This window comes from Mustela erminea, chromosome 13, assembly GCF_009829155.1.
Source record: "Mustela erminea isolate mMusErm1 chromosome 13, mMusErm1.Pri, whole genome shotgun sequence".
Taxonomy (NCBI): Eukaryota; Metazoa; Chordata; class Mammalia; order Carnivora; family Mustelidae; genus Mustela; species Mustela erminea.
In genome coordinates, this window is record NC_045626.1 from 57,921,710 (window position 1) to 57,938,600 (window position 16,891).

The following is a 16,891-nucleotide window of genomic DNA, read 5'->3' on the forward strand; positions in this document are numbered from 1 at the left end:
AATGAGCCACATGTATACACTGAATTTGGGGAAGCTTTAGGGGCTTTTGAGAATGCTTGGTAAATATCTCAATAGTCCTTGCTAGCCCTTTGCAAATCTCTCCTGAAATAGCATCTTCTCCAAGCTTCCCCAGTGGTCGGCTAGGTCTCCTGCAGCCCCTGAGCACCCCCACCCCTACCCCCCTGCTCCCCACTCCCATGCAGAGGAATACTCTTCTTTTTACTGGGTGGTTCAACAACCATTCATAACAGAGGTAATGACAACGGACTTTACTCACATATTTACTTACTTATTACTATTTTTAAAGATTTTATTTCTTTCTTTATTAAGAGACCCTTGAGAGATTATGACCAGAGCAGAAATCAAGAGTCTGATGCTTAACAACGCTTAACCCAGACACCCAAGAAATCCATTTTCTTTCCTCATTCTTTAGATAGCTTTGCAGTAGAACCTTAGCAGAACAAGGAGGAAGGATGGCAGGGAAGAGAATGATGGAGAAAGGAGGTTTCTCTTCAAATGGACCTTCCTACTTCAGTAGATCCTCCCTCCCACAGGAGCAGTCTGGGAGGCTGATAGGCTGTGGCTCACTTTAATTCAAATCTGTAAAACCAGATTGGCTCATTTAGCTGAGTCAGCCAAGTAGAGAGGTTGAGAACGGGACTGTGGGTTCCAAACCAGAATCCCCAGCCCCTAAAGTGCTTGTCCCTAGGGAGACAGAGTAGTTTTCCCCACTGTGAAAATAACTGTGTACACAACTTTAATAGTAATCATTCTAAAAATATATACACTATTTTTTTAAAAGATCTTATTTATTTATTTATTTGACAGAGCACAAGCAGGCGAGTAGCAAGTGGAGCGAGAGGGAGAAGGAGGCTCCCCGCTGAGCAAGGAGCCTGATGCAGGGGTCTGATCCTAGGCCTCTGGGATCATGACTGGAGCTGAAGGCAGTCACCTAACCAAATGAGCCACCCAGGCGCCCCTATATACTACTTTAAAATGTTGATCTATCATGAATATCTTTCCATGCCAACAATATTCATCTGCAGTACTAGTTCTCAAAGTGGAATCTGGGGACTCTAGGAGTCCCAAAACATTTTCAGGGGGTTCATGAGTTCCAAACTCTTTTTATTTAAATTCTAAAACATCCTTTGCCTTTTTCATTCTCCTGTCACAAGTTTAGAGTAGTTTCCTAGCGGCTACATAATACATGATACTGCAACAGTAAAAATGCAGGAGCAGATATGAAAATCCCATCAAAGCCTTCTATTAATTTTGACATTAAAGAGAATAGCACAAATGTAAAATAATGCCATTTTTCTTTTTTGGGGAATATGTACTTATTTTTCATAAAATGTCATTCATGTTCCAATACAATAGAATCTATTATTTTTAAGTGAAACAACGAATACATATTTTTTAATTTCTCTTTTTAAAAAAGATTTTATTTATTTAAGAGAGAGAGCAGGCATGCACAGGGGTGGAAGGAGGGGTAGAGGAGGAAGAGTAGGGAGAGGGAAAGAATCTCACACAGAGCCGGACTCAGTGCCGAGCGAGGAGCCCGATGTGGGGCTTGATCTTACCAACCTGAGTTCATGACCTGAGCTGACACAAAGACTGGGAGACTTTAGACACTGAGCCACCCAGGTGCCGCGTTAAATTTCTGTTTTAACATACAGAGTTTTGATAGACATAATATACATAAAAGTACGTCTCTGGTATCCTCAGTACTTTTCAAGAATGTAAAGGGGTCCTGAGACCCAAAGTGGGAGAATCTTGATTTTAATAGCTGATTTAGTTCATTGTACTGGAGTATCATAATTCATTTAATTAGTAAGGAATGCCAAAGAATAAGATCCTTAAAGTTAAATTTGTGTACACTCTTAATTATTTCTTTAAGATAATTTCCAGGGATGATTTTTAACATGCAGATTTATTTACTTATTGTACAAAAATGGACTAATATCATTAATGTAATCCACCCCCTCAGCCAATCAACACTTTCCATTCTTTCTGTTTTCTTCCAAGCCACAAAGGGGCATGTAAGGCATTTAAGACTACTAGTTTAAGACTTTAGCACTAGGTCACCATTTCCAAGGGGAAAGTCCCTTGTGTATCCTCCAGCCCAATGCGCCGCAACTTAATCACCCTGAAATCTTTTTAAAACGCCAAGTTCCCAGGGTTGTGGGAAAGAACTGAGCATCTTTCAAACGCCTTCATCTACGTGTTTATTGCCAGTGGAATCAATTCATTTTTCTGAAGTACAGGCTGAAATGAGTGCTGCGTCATACATGCTGCTGGAGCTCTCTCCTTCTGAGGACTGGGGAGGTAGGTGCGCTGTAGCCATTTGTGTAGCCGTGTGTCCGTCCTCTCCGAGGACCAGTGGCCTCCTTGAACAGCACCCACGGCACCTCCTCTCTTCTATTTCCAGTACCAAGCACAGTGTCAGGCACTCACTGAGGCCGCAGCAAATTTAGTGAACTGCTGAACGAAGGCTCTACCCTAGCAGATCCTTTTTCAGTAGGTCTGAGATAGAGCCCAGAAACGTGCACTTTTAATAAATTCTGCCTCCGACATCAGATAACAGGAGTTCAAGGGTAACGGGCTCCACCCGTGAATCCTGCTCCACCACTAGGTACCTGGGTCTTGAATCCCCATAACCGGACAGATACAGTCTGTAGAGGTTGCCGTGGGAAGTAGCCGAGCTAATGCACGTCCCGTTCTCGGCTCGGGGAAGAACACACGCTAAGGCGCCAAGAATGGGCCTCACGGAAGGTAAGCCGCAGCCCCAGGTAGGCGACAAAGAAACCTGAGATGGGGGCAGGGAAGAGGGCGGAGGCAAGACGCGCGTGGGTCCCCGGCAAGACACCCCCCGGGTGTTTCTGGGGGACGGGGTGTCTCTCAGTGCGGCGCTGTTAGGCGTGACCGGAGGGCGGGGCGGGGCCTTCGTGCGCAAGCGGGGCCGGGCCGCAGCTGGGGGTGGGGCCTTCGTGCGGGCCGCGCCGGGACCGGGCTGGGGGCGGGGCTGGGGGCGGGGCGGTGGGAGGGGCGGGCACGCAGGCAGGGAGGGGCGGGCCCAGGGCGTGCGCTGACAGGAGCGCCCCGGGAGTGAGAGACGCCTCCTGGCGGGAGCTGGCGGCAGCGGGGAACCGAAGGCGGGCGGAGGGACGGGGGAACTGGGGGGAGGGCGGCGGCGGGCCTGTCTCTTTAAGGTGCCCGAGGCTCGCGGGCGCTGCGCTGAGGGACGGCGCGGGGGCGCGGCCTGCCTCCCTCGCCCAGCCCCGCGGCTCGCCCAGGGCTCGGCGGACCTGCGGGGGAACAAGGGCCAGGCAGTCTCGCGGCGCCGCGGCGCACGGTGAGCGGGAGCAGGCGGGGCAGGGTCTGCGGCCGGGGAGGGTCCGGACCGAGAGCGCCGGCCTCTGGAGGCTGAGGCCGCGGCGGGCTGTCGTGGCCGGGAGAAGCGGAGCAGCTCCCGCGCGGCCTGGGCCCCGCCTACGCGCAGGACAAAGTGGGGGTGCCGCCCGGTGGGTGCTGGGCGCGGGCCCGCAGGCCGGCGGCACCTCTAAGGCCCCCTCCCCTGCCTTGCTGCTCGGCGGCGCGTCGGTGAGTTGGGGGTGAAGAGCCGCTTTGGCCTCTGCCTCCTCACCGGCAGCCAGGGGCTCGGTGCAGCGGCACAAAGGCTGCTGTCAGTGCCGTCCCCCTTGGGGACCACACACAGGTCGCCCGAGCCCGAGAAGCGGGTCCCGACGTAGGAAAACAGTTCTGGTGCGGTACCGTTCCTCACTCCGTAGAAGAAAAAAGGGAGGCCCTTTAAATAATTCTGTTGTTACCTGCTTCGTACTTGCCATTATTTACTTGAATACTTTTTCCAGTGAGATTTTGGGAGTAGTATGAAGACAACCATAAAAGATGAAAAAAAAAATCCCATTTTTAGTGAGCGTAGGATGAAAACTACTTCTCCATAAAAATCACTTTTTGAAATACCTTCTTTGGCCTCCACGAATATGCATCAGAAATCATACGACTTAGTATTAAATACATTAGTCAATGCTATTAATTAGAAAATTGGGCTACTAACGGTCTTTGGGAATACTTTGTGGGCCTCAGTATCAATCACCAGGGCTTTCTCTTTCTAAATTGAGTCATACTGGGTACAAAGCCCTTTATTCTTCCCACCTTCTTATTGTTTTGCTTTATTGTGCTTTATAATACTTAGGATAAACGTTTATAGTAATCATAAAAGGCCTATAAACTCACCTTTTATATATCCAACATCAGTAGTCATTTATTTTACTTGATTCTATCTTGGGGAGGGTTTGTTTTAATGCCAAGAAGTTGTATCTTTTTAAAAAGCTTAATAACCATGTTGGTTGTTTAACTACTATCAGGATTTTTTCAGGTCTTTTTCCTTCTTTTTTTCAAAGTGTACTATCTTCTTAATAACGTTGAAGAATCTGTGGTACCTATGGTGTAGAAGTCAAAGAATATCTTCACATTTAATAAATTACTCGAGTTCTTAATGCAATTAATAATTTACTATCCCCTTTGTTATTTGCTGGGTTATTTAAGGAATGACTGCCAACTGCTTTCTCTGAGCTGCTTCATTCTGGTTAATTATGTTAAGAGATAAAATGAAATAGTCATAAATAATCATTAGAATAATTTGTGTTTTAAAAATTTGTTGAATGTTTTAAATTATGATACAGTATTAATAGTTTTAAATATGAGTTTAAAGTTGCAAAATGGGCCTAAAACTAAAGGTGAGGAGTAGTGGTGCAGTATTAAAACTAGTTATTTGCCTCAGTAACCTGGTGGTTTTTTATACATATTATATATGTATATATATAATATGTATATATATTATATACATATAATATGTATATATATATGTTATATATATATATATATTTGGAGTTGGCTGGCAAGACCTTACCATACGAAAATTGTAGTTTGTTTTGAATGTTTCATCATTCATTGAGAATGTCCTTTAAATGATCACTCAAAAGTCTTTTAACACAAACAATGAGTCTTGGTTTGTTTTGCTTTTCATTTCTGTATCTGTTCTTAACCTAGCCCTTGCCTTTGAATTAAAGCTTTTTTTCTTCTTGTTTGTTTGTTTAGCTTCCTGGGAGTTGATCATCCCTGAAGAAACATGAAGACACACTGTGGTGTTATGCTTACTCTAGCCATCCTGGTGTTCCTGACATGGGTCCCTGTGTCACTGAGTTGTAACAAAGCACTCTGTGCTAGTGATGTGAGCAAATGCCTCATTCAGGTAGGATTAAGTATACTTGTTATTAATATTAAAATGTAGAAGAGATAAAGAGTGCATATATATATATAGTGTGTGTGTGTGTGCGCGCGCGCGCAGACATACAGTGTAAGGCCCAAGTGTTCAGTCGGCTTCTGAGGTACTGAATCATGACACACTGGTCTGAGTTTTTACCTCCATAGTTTTCTTGCATATTCCCAAGGTCAGATTCAAGAAGTTTGGTGCTGAAAATAATATCCAGCTTCATAAATATGCCATTACAAAGTGATGAGCGCTCCATTCGGATAAAGGGTTTCCTTGTATTATCTAGTTTATATACCAAAGAAGCTCAATTAATTAGGGAAAAATTTAGCTAATCAAATAATAATCGTTCGCTTATATAAAGTAATAGTGTCTATTCTGTGCAACAGGTTATCCCAAATGTAGCAACTTAATGCCATAAACATTTATGTCATGCAGTGTCTGGGGGTTGGGAGTCTAGGAGCAGTTGAAATGGGTGGTTCCAGCGCATGGTCTTTCACAAGGTTGCAGGCACATTGTTGGCTGCAATTGTGGAGAACCTGCTTTCAAAATACTTGACAGTATCTCTCTTTCAGTCATCTGGATGAGCCTTGTGATGTAGATACCACTCTTATTTTTCTGGAGAAAAAAGTGAGGTTAAGTAATTTGGTTAGGTTCCTATAGCTAGTAAGTGACTGTAGAACACAGTCTTTAACTCCATTAAAGGAGCCTGTGGCCTTCCCACTAACCATACTGGTTATTACTCCATAAAGTTGTGTTAATTAGTGGTGAACTTCACATCTTATATAGCCATTCTCTTTTTTCTCATCCTGTAAGACCATCAGCAGTCTTGTGCCTTTGTGTGTTGTCTGTATTTATTAGCCTCCCTTTTAATTTTTGGCTGTTGGCTAAGAAATCTGGTAACCATACATATTAGAATTCTTTGTAAGGTATGAGTCAGCTCTAATTCCCACATGGAGCAGTTTTATGTATGTACTACGATAATGATTTTTATAGATTTGAGGCATTTTGTATTTATTTGGAACATTTTGGTCCTTCTCATTAATAGTTGAGATCCTAGGAAGCCTGGTCTTTATCTGAGTGTAGTTTGCCATTATCTCATACTCTCTTTACCCTTGACTTTGCCTGTCACACCAAAACATTGAAATAGACAAGTATGTTGGTTGGTTTGTTTTTATTTTTTTCACCGTGGACATTTTTTAGGCATAAATAGAAGGGAGGAGTATAATGAAGGGCAATCCCAGCAGTCATTAACCTAGGCCTACCTATGTTTCACCTCTGTTCCTCTACACCGCCCACCCCAGCTATGTCTTAATTTTAGGCAAATTCCTGATACTGTTTTATCATAATTCTAATATCTATATCTTAAAGATAAGAACTCTAAAACACAGCCGTTCGCAATTTAAGGGGTGCCTGGCTGTTTCCATTGGAAGACCATGAGACACTTGATCTCAGGGTTGTGAGTTCGAGTCCCACACTGGGGCTTTTTAGTAGCGATTACTAAAAAAACAAACAAAAAAACCCCACAAAAAACAAATAATCTTAAAAAGAATTTTCAGTAATCTTAAATATCCTCTAATTTTATACCTGGAAATCTTGTTATGGCAAGTCTGCTTAGGCTCATGCTGGCAAAAAATTCTGTAGTCAGTACATGAAGTCTAGCTTTGTGCTCTGGGCTGATGGGGAAGCTGTGCCACTTCCCATGTTGCTTCAGTGTAGCTTCATTATTATTAAAAAAAAAAAGTATCAAAACAATTGCTACGTTCATGTTCAGGTAGAATTTCACTTAAATCCCACATTATTTTTGACTCCAAATCTATAATTTCCATTAGTTCAAGTAATTAAAAAATTGGATTTTATTAAAATAATTTGCTTGGTAAAGGAGTATTTTAAAAGATAGCTTTTGGTTAATATTGGTGAATACCCTCAAAGGTTTTCAGTTTGTTTCTTTTGCTTTTAAATTTAAAAATACGTAGGAGCACCTTGGTGGCTCAGTTGGTTAAACGTCTGCCTTCAGCTCAGGTCATGATCTCAGGGTTCTGGGATTATGCCCTGCATCCCATTCCCCACTCAGTGGGGAGTCTGCTTGTCCCTCTGCCCCTCCCCACCGACTTGTGTGCACTCCAACTCAAGTAAATTAATAGAATCTTTTACAATATTAGTTAGTTAATTTTAAAAATATGTAATATACAGTAGTTCAAAAAGTAAAGACTATTTTGAGTGTAAAAACTGGAAAATTGAGTGACCTTTACCTGTTAAATGGTGACTTTACTGAATTCATTGGAAAGAAGCTAGGACTTGTTTTCTTTACCATTAATTCAGTGATGCTAACATTTTTTAAGGTTCCTTTTGTTCCTTCAGAACCAGGAATCATCAAATATTTTTCTGGAGTGGTAGAGACAATACTTCTGGTGCATAGTGGCAAGAGTATTTGAAGCTAAAATTATTGTGGGCTCAAGAATTGGGGATTTTCTTATTCATTTAGTCATAAACACTTACTGGACATTGAAGTAAAATATGATCAGTTCCATCATTTGACTGATTTTGTGGTCTCCAAAACTCCAGCAGATTATTTCACATTCAGACCTTTATTTTCCTTGAATTCCTTTTACTATGGCTATGTAATCATCCCAAAAATCAGTGGCTGAAACCAACATTGATTTTGCCCATGAATTTGCACTATGTAGGGCCTGGTAAGTAACCCATCTCTGCTCCACACAGCACTAGGGCAACCTGAAGGCGGAGGCCTGGAGTTATCTGAAGCAGCACCATTCCCTAGAACTTTCTATAATGATAGAACAGTCTACATCTGCCCTGTCCAGTGCAGTAGAAACTAGTCACATAAGGCTATTGAGCACTTGAAATATGACTTGTGTATTGAAAAATAGATTTTTAAATTTAATTTGGTTTTAATTAATTGAAATGTAAATAGTTACATGTGACTAGTGGGTATTGTACTGGATCTCACAAATCTGATGGCTCACTGATAAGTCTAACACCTGGGCTAGAAAGATTCCTCAGCTCTCTCATTCTGTCCGTCTCTCTCTCACTCACTAACTTTCTCAGTCATCTTTCTAGATGACCCCTCTGGTGTCCTGGTTTAAGACTAGCTAGATGACATACATACTGGCTCAGGGCTCCCAAGATTCATGAAAGCGCTAGAGGAATATGTATTGCCTTTTATGGTCTCACCTTAGAGGTTAAATACTACTTGCACCATAGTCATAGGTCCACCTGGATTTAGGTAGAGGGAACATAGGCCTACTTCTGATGGAGGAGCATAAAAAGAGCGTGTGGCATAAAATGGCAAGGACATTTTTGGAAAATACATACACATTTAGTGTAAAATAGATTGGCTGGCTAGGTGATCTCAAAGTTTCCTTCTAGTTTTATGTAGTTGTAAAGAAAGAAACCAACTATTATATGTTAAATATTCTCCTTTTTAAAAATTAGAGTAAGAAAGGCATTTCTCTTTTTTTAATTGAAGTATAATTGACATACAATGTTACATTAGTTTCAAGTTCAACAGCATGTTGATTTGACAATTCTAAACATTACTCAGTGCTCACTATGATTAAGTGTAGTTACCGTGTATTATTTTTGTATGTATACATACATATATACATAAATACATACATATATACACAAATATACATACATACATAAGTATGTATGTATAAGTGTAGTTACCAGTATTATTTTTTTAAATATTTTATTTTATTTATTTGAGAGAGAGAGAGAGAGCACGCGCGCGCACAAGAAGAGAGGAGGGGCAGAGGGAAAGGGAGAAGCAGACTCCCCACTGAGCAAGGAGTTTGACTCAGGGCTCCATCTCAGGACCCTGGGATCATGACCTGAGCCAAAGGCAGATGCTTAACCAACTGAGCCACCTAGGCACTCCTGTTATTACAGTATTATTGACTATATTCCCTACACAGTATTTTCCATCTCTGTGGCTTACTTATTTTATACCTGGAAGTTTATAAATATACCTCTTAATCTCCATTATGTATTTTCCCCATCCCTCCTCCCCCACAGCCATTAGTTCATTTTCTATATTTAAGAATGTTTGTCTTATTTTTAATATTCCACATATAAGTGAAATTGTATGGTATTTGTCTTCTTTGTTTGACTCTTTTCATATAGCATAATACCTTCTAGGTCTGTCCATGTTATCATAAATGGCAAGATGTCATTCTTTTTTATGGCCGAGTAATACTCCTTCGCGCGTGTGTGTATGTGTGTATGTTTGTTTTTGTGTATGTGCATGTGTGCATGTATACACTATTCTTTATCCATTCATCTATTTTGGACACTTGGGTTGCTTCTGTATCTTGGCTATTATAAGTAATGCTGCAAGAAACATAGCATGTATCTTTTCAAATTAGTGTATTCCTATTCTTTGGGTATTTGGATTATATGGTATCATATGTATTTCTATTTTTAATTTTTTGAGTTACCTCCATACTGTTTCCTACGGTGGTTGCACTAACTTACATTCCCACCAGTGCATGATGGTTCCTTTTTTTCCACATCCTTGCCAACATTTCTTATTCCTTGTCTTTTTGATGTTAGCCTTTCAGACTGGTATGAAGGGATACCTCACTGTGGTTTTGATTTGTAGTTTCCTGATGATTTAGTCATGTCGAACATCATCTCATGTGTCTGTTGGCCATCTGTATGTCTTCTTTGGAAAAATGTCTTTTCGGGTCCTCTGCCCATTTTTAATTTGATTATTTGTTTTTTTGGTGTTGAGTTGTATAAGTTCTTTATGTTTTGGATACTAACCCTTTATCAGATATATTATTTGGAAATATCTTTTCCCATTCACTAAGTTCCTTTTTTTTTTTTTTTTTGATGTTTTCTTGCACTGTACAAAAACTTTTTATTTTGGTGTAGTCCCACTAGTTTGCTTTTGTTTCCCTTGCCTCAGGAGAAATATCTAGAAAAATATTGCTAAGACCAATGTCCAAGATGTTATTGCCTGTTTATGAGTTTATGGCTTCAGGTGTAATTTTTAGACCTTTCATCCTTTTGAGTTTATTTTTATGTAGGGTATAAGAAAGTGGTCCAGTTTCATTCACATGTAGCTGTCCAGTTTTTCCAACACTGTATCCAAGGAACTGTCTTTTCCCCATTGCATATTCTTGCTTTCTTTGTCATGGACTAATCGACCATATAGATGTGGGTTTCTTTCTGGGCTCTCTTCTCTTTCATTGATGCATGTGTCTGTTTTTGTGCCAACACAGTATTGTTTTGATTGCTACAGCTTTGTAATATAACATTAAGTCTGGCATTGTGGTGCCTGCCAGCTTTGCTTTGCTTTCTCAAGATTGCTTTGGCTATTCAGGATCTTTTGTAGTTCTATACAGATTTTAGTATTATTTGTTCTAGTTCTGTGAAAAATGCCATGGATATTTTGATAGGGGTTGTTTTAAATATAAAATTACTTTGGGCAGTATAGACATTTTAACAATATTTGTTCCATGAGCATGGCATGTCTTTCCCTTTCTTTGTATTGTCTTCAATTTCTTTCATTAGTGTATTATAGTTTTAAGAGTATAGGTTCCTCACCTGCTTGGGTTAAATTTATTCTTAGCTATAATTTTCTGCAACTGTAAGTGGGGTTATTTTCTTACTTTCTGCTACTTTATTATTGGTGTACAGAAATGCAGTAGATTTCTGTTTATTAATTTTGCCTCCTGCAACTTTATAGAATTCATTTATCAGTTCTAGAAGTTTTTTGGTGAAGTCTTTAGGGTTTCTTATATATAGTATCATGCCATCTGCGAAAGGTGTGTTTTACTTCTTCTGTACCAATTTGGATGCCTTTATTTTTCTTGTCTGATTGCTGCAGGTAGGACTTCCAGTATCATGTTGAACAAAAGTAATGAGTGGACCTCCTTGTTTTGTTCCTGATCTTAGAGGAAAAGCTTTCAGCTTTTTATTATTGAGTATGATGTTAGCTGTGGGATTTTTCATATGTGGCTCCTTTGGAGCATGTTCTCTCTAAACCTACTTTCTGGAGTTTTATCATGAATGTTCTTTGTCCAGTGGTTTTTCTGCATCTACTGAAGTAATCATATTGCTTTTAACCTTCCTCGTGTTGATGTGATGTATCATGTTGATTAATTTGCAAATACTGATCTACCCATGCATCCTTGGACTAAATCCCACTTGACTGTGGTAAATTAGTTTTTTAATGTACTGTTGAATTTGGTTTGCTAGTATTTTGTTGAGGATTTTTGCATCTATATTCATTAGAAATATTGGCCTGTAGTTCTCTTTTTTTGTGGTGACTTTGGTTTTGATACCAGGGTGATACTGGCCTCATAGAATAAATTTGGAAGTTTTCCTTTTTTTGTTTTTTGGAGTAGTTTGAGAAGAATAGGTATTAACACTTCTTTACTTTTTCTTTAGTTTTTTTTTTTTTTTTTTTTTTAATTTAAGAGGGAGTGGGTATGCAGAGGGAGAGAATCTTCAAGCAGACTCCCTGCTGAGTGGGGAGCCTGAGATCATGACCTGATCTGAAGTCAGATGATTAACTGACAGAACCATCCAGGAGCCCCAATGTTTCTTTAAATACTTGGTAAAATTCCCTTATGAAGCTGACTGGTCCTGAACCTTTGTTCATTGGGAGTTTTTTTGATTACTGTTTCAATTTCTTTTGTAGTAGTAGGTCTGTTCGATTTTTCTATTTCTTTCTAATTCAGTTTTGGAAGATTGTACATTTCTAGAAAATTATCAGTTTCTTTTCAAGTTGTCCAATTTGTTGGCATACAAGTTTTCATGATACTATAATACTTTATATTTTTCTGGTGTTGGTTATTTATCCTCCTTTATTTCTGATTTTATTTGAGCCCTCCCTATTTTTTTCTCTTGATGAGTATGACTAAATGTTTATCTATTTTATCTTGAAGATATTTTTATTTTGAAGAACCACCTCTTGGTTTCATGTTTTCTATTATGCTTTTTCTCTCCATTTTATTTATTTCTGCTCTAATCTTTATTGTATCCTTCCTTTTTCTAGGTTCGGGCTTTGTCTTTTTTTTTTAATCTCCTTTAGTTGTAAGGTTAGGTTGTTTATTTGAGATTTTTTGGTTTCCTGTGATAGAGCTATACCGCTATAAACTTCCCTTTTTGAACTGCTTTTGCTGCATCCCAAAGATTTTGGACTGTTGTATTTTCATTTCCATTTGTCTTCATGTATTTTTTTATTTCCTCTTTGATTTTATGGTTGACCCATCTGTTGATTGATAGCATGTTATTTAGCTCCCATGTGTTTGTGGTTTTTCCAGAATTATTTCTTATGATTGATTTCTAGTTTTCATTGTGGTTGGAAAAGATGTTTTATATGATTTCAGTCTTTTTAAATTTATTGATATTTGTCTTATGGCCTAACATGTAATCTCTTCTGGAGATTGTATACTTGGAAAGAAGGTATATTTTGCTGTTTTTGGATGGAGGGTTCTGTGTATGTCTGTTAGGTCCTTCTGGTCTAATGTATTGTTCAAAGCCACTGTCCCTTGTTGATTTATTTCTTCCCTCCTTCCCTTTCTTCCTTCCTTCCTTATTTCTGCTAGATTTTATTTATTTGACAGAGATACAGTGAGAGAGGGAACACAAGCAGGGGGAGTGGGAGAGGGAGAAGCAGGCTTTGTACTGAGAAGGGAGCCTGATGTGGACCTCGATCCCAGGAATCTGGGACCATGACCTGAGCCAAAGGCAGACACTTAACTGAGCCACCCAAGAGCCCCAGCTTTCTTACTTTCTTTCCTTTTTTTTTTTCTTTTTTTAAAAGATTTTATTTATTTGAGAGAGAGAGCACACAAGTCAGGGGAGGGGTAGAAGGAGAAGCAGATCCCTGCTGAACAGAGAGCCCAACATGGGGCTCAGTCCCAGGACACCAGGATCATGACCTGAGCTGAAGGCAGACAATTAACTGACTGAACCACCCAGGTGCCTCTCCTTATTGATTTTCTGTCTGGATGATCTACTCATTGATGTAAGTGGGATGTTAAAGTCCCTATTATTATTGTATTGTATTGCCATCAGTTTCTCCCTTAATATCTGTTAATACTTGCTTCGTGCGTTAGGTACTCCTCTTCATGCGTTAGGTACATAGATATTTTAATTGTTATAACATCTTGTTTGATTGATCCCTTTGTCATTGTGTAGTACTCTTTGTCTCTTGCTACAGTCTTTTTTAAAAAATTAATTTATTTGAGAGAGAGAGCATGTGAGCGCAAGCAGGAGGAGGGGGAGAGGGAGGGAGAGAGACTTTCAGGCAGACCCTGTGCTGAGCATAGAGCCCCACACAGAGCTTGATCTCACAACCCTGAGATCATGACCTGAGCCAAAACCACAAGTCAGGGGCTCAACTGACTGAGCCACCCAGGCACCCCTCTACAGTCTTTGTTTTAAAATCTGTTTTGTCTGATACAGGTATTGCTACTCCAGGTTTTGTTTTGTTTTCTTCATTTTCACTGGCATGGTGAATGTGTTTTTGTACCTTCGTGTTCAGTCTTTATGTGTTTTTAGGTCTGACATAAGTCTCTTATAAACAGCATGTAGATGTGTCTTGTTTTTTTGTACATTCAGTCACCCTTTGTCTTTTGACTGAAGCATTTAGTCCAATTCCATTTAAAGAAATTATTGATAGGTACGTACTTATTCCCATTTTGTTATTTGTTTTCTGACTGTAGTTCTTGCAGGACTCTTTTTTAAAAAGCCAAATTGTGTGAGCCTGGATGGCTCAGTTGCTTAAGCAGCTGCCTGTGGCTCAGGTCATGAACTCAGGGTTCTGGGATCAAGCCCCACATCCCGGCTCCCAGCTAAGGGGTGAATCTGCTTCTCCCTCTGCCCCACCCCCCACTTGTGGTCTTTAATAAATAAATTCAATCTTAAAAAAAAAAAAGGTCAAATTGTTGGAAAGATACATAGTGAAAAATAATCCCTTGAGTAATTCTGTCTACTCTTCATTTTGTTATTCAGGTTGAACTACTGTTAATCTTCTAAGTAATAGCTTCCACTTTTACTTCTTTTACTGTTGTTGCTTTTTTTAGCCATGCGGTTAAATAATATGCTTCTACTACTGCTTTTTAACTTCCATTTCTAGATTATGTATCTAAACTGTCTTTCTGTTGTATTAGGTTAGAACATGGCTTACTTACCATTCTTTCCTCCGCACACTCCCACCCTGCTAAAAACCCTGTTTTTAGTTTCTCTCATGGTTCTCTCTCTTTTCAGTTTCTACAATGTACTTAAACCTTTCTGTTCTTTTGTATCATTTAAAAACACTATCTCTTCCGACGCCTGGGTGGCTCAGTGGATTAAGCCTCTGCCTTCGGCTCAGGTCATGATCTCAGGGTCCTGGGATCAAGCCCCACATAGGGCTTTCTGCTCAGCAGGGAGCCTGCATCCTCCTCTCTCTCTCTGCCTGCCTCTCTGCCTACTTGAGATGTCTGTCAAATAAATAAATAAAATCTTTAAAAAACACTATCTCTTGGGGCGCCTGGGTGGTCCAGTCACTTAAGTGTCTGCCTTCCACTCAGGCCCTGAACCCAGGATCCTGGGAAAGAGTCTTGGGTTGGGCTCCCGGCTTATCAGGAAGCCTACTTCTCCCTCTTCCTCTCCCATCTGCTTGTGCTCTTTCTCAAATAAATAAATGAAATATTTTTTTAAAAACCCACTATCTCTTGATTCCTGCTATAAGAGAAGGATATCAGTAGACCTCCTTTTTTCTTTTAAAATTGTATTTATTTACTTATTTATTTAGCAGTAGACAGAGTATAATTTTTTTTTTTAAAGATTTTATTTATTTATTTGTCAGAGAGAGAGCAAGCAAGAGCGAGCACAGGCAGACAGAGTGGAAGGCAGAGTCAGAGGAAGAAGCAGGCTCCCTGCGGAGCAAGGAGCCCGATGTGGGACTCAATCCCAGGACGCTGGGATCATGACCTGAGCCGAAGGCAGCTGCTCAACCAACTGAGCCACCCAGGCGTCCCGACAGAGTATAATTTTTAAGAACTGTGCATGTGACTACCATTTATCGCCACATTAAGTATTGCGGAAAGCAAGGGAATCAGTTTTGGGGTTTTTCTGCATCTGTGAATACTGCCCTCAGAATTTTCTGCTTTTGGAGTAACTTCTGATGGCTGTCTCAAAGTCTATGGGGAATGGGATGTGACCTATACTTTAACTTTTATATCGTCAAGCTTGATAACATCTATATTCTGAAGGCACTTAGTATAAGACTTAAGAGCATGAACTCTGAAACCAGACTGCCTGAATTTGAAACCAGTTCTGTGATGTACAAGCTACCTGACCTTAGTCAAGAGAGTTAATGTTTCAGTGCCTCAAATTCCTCATCTGTGAAATAGTGATAATAACCATACCTACTGTGTAGGGATATTGTGAGGATTAGATAAAGAGTACCTAGATCAGTTGCTAGCATGTAAGTGCTAGACCCATAAATATTATTAACCTTAGTTCTTTGTTTTGTAACTAGTTCGAATCTTCCATGCTTTATTTACAGATATATTCTAAAATTGACAATCAATAAGCCATGTTTATTCTGTAATGTATAATTATTATCGACTGAATGGTCACGCAGGGCACTATGATTACATTTCCTTCCTTGAATGACTTTGTTTTTCTTGAGTTTCTAATTGTCTTTCTTGATTTTTCCATCCTCAGTCATTAACATCTTAAGTTGTTTTAAATTCTTAGTCTGTTTTTCCCTCACAAGGGAGCCTCCTACATTGCTGTTTCTAGACGTAACTGATTTTCTCTAGGCGTGAGGCAAGCTGCCCTGTACTGCATCCACACTTACTTCCTAAGTTGGCTCCACTATTTCTTTGAATCCATATCTTGTTCTTTCTTGATTTATTCTCTTTTTATTGTAACATGCCAATGACTACCTTCTAACAGAGGCAATACTGGGAGGAAATGTTGTAGGTGCTATATCTCTTTAAAACACATTTATTCTCATTTTATTTATACCTGTTTGGTGATTTGTCTGAATATAGAATTGTTACATTATTTCCCCTGGGAACTTTGAAGACATTTCCTAATTGCCTTTATGCCACTGGCTTTCTATATTGCTAGTAAGAAGTCTGATGCCATTCTGTTTTTTATTCTCTGTAGATGATTTTGTTTCTTCCTTTTCTCTGGAAATCTTTAGTTTCATCTCCTGATCCTTGGTGTGGACATTGTGATGAGCACCTTATAAAACTATTTTAGGAAACAGGAGGTTTGTTTTGAGCTCAAGATTGTGATATTCCCCTTTATTATTATGTTTATATGTAACATCCACCCCTTTTTCTTGGAATTCTTGTTAGTGTAATTTTAAGATAGAGTCTCTAAGTCTTCGTTTTTTTTAAACAGCTTTTTTGAAATATAATTCTAATACTATAAATTGCACCCATTTAAATGTGTGATTCACTGGTTTCTAATGTATTCACAGAGTTATACAACCATCACCACAATCTAATTTTAGAACATTTGATCACCCTAAAAAGAAAATTCATGACCATTAGCAGTCACTCCCCATTCCTTCTTCCCAACCCCTAGGCAACCACTAATCTATTTTCTGTCTTTCAG

The 16,891-nt window shown here is 39.7% G+C and overlaps 1 protein-coding gene across 2 annotated transcripts in view; it reads left to right on the forward strand.

Moving 5' to 3' along the window:
- The first annotated feature begins 3,245 nt into the window (after positions 1-3,245).
- The window catches only part of TWSG1 (twisted gastrulation BMP signaling modulator 1), a 65,944-nt gene continuing 52,298 nt past the window's right edge, over positions 3,246-16,891 (forward strand). Inside the window, exons 1-2 of one of the 2 annotated variants that reach the window (XM_032309833.1) lie at positions 3,246-3,352; positions 5,119-5,272. In XM_032309833.1, the coding sequence (XP_032165724.1) occupies positions 5,150-5,272 (123 nt within the window). In that variant the 5' untranslated portion in view covers positions 3,246-3,352; positions 5,119-5,149. Of the gene's footprint in view, positions 3,353-3,467; positions 3,601-5,118; positions 5,273-16,891 lie in introns of those variants that run through there. The other variant, XM_032309834.1, reaches the window with a different exon arrangement.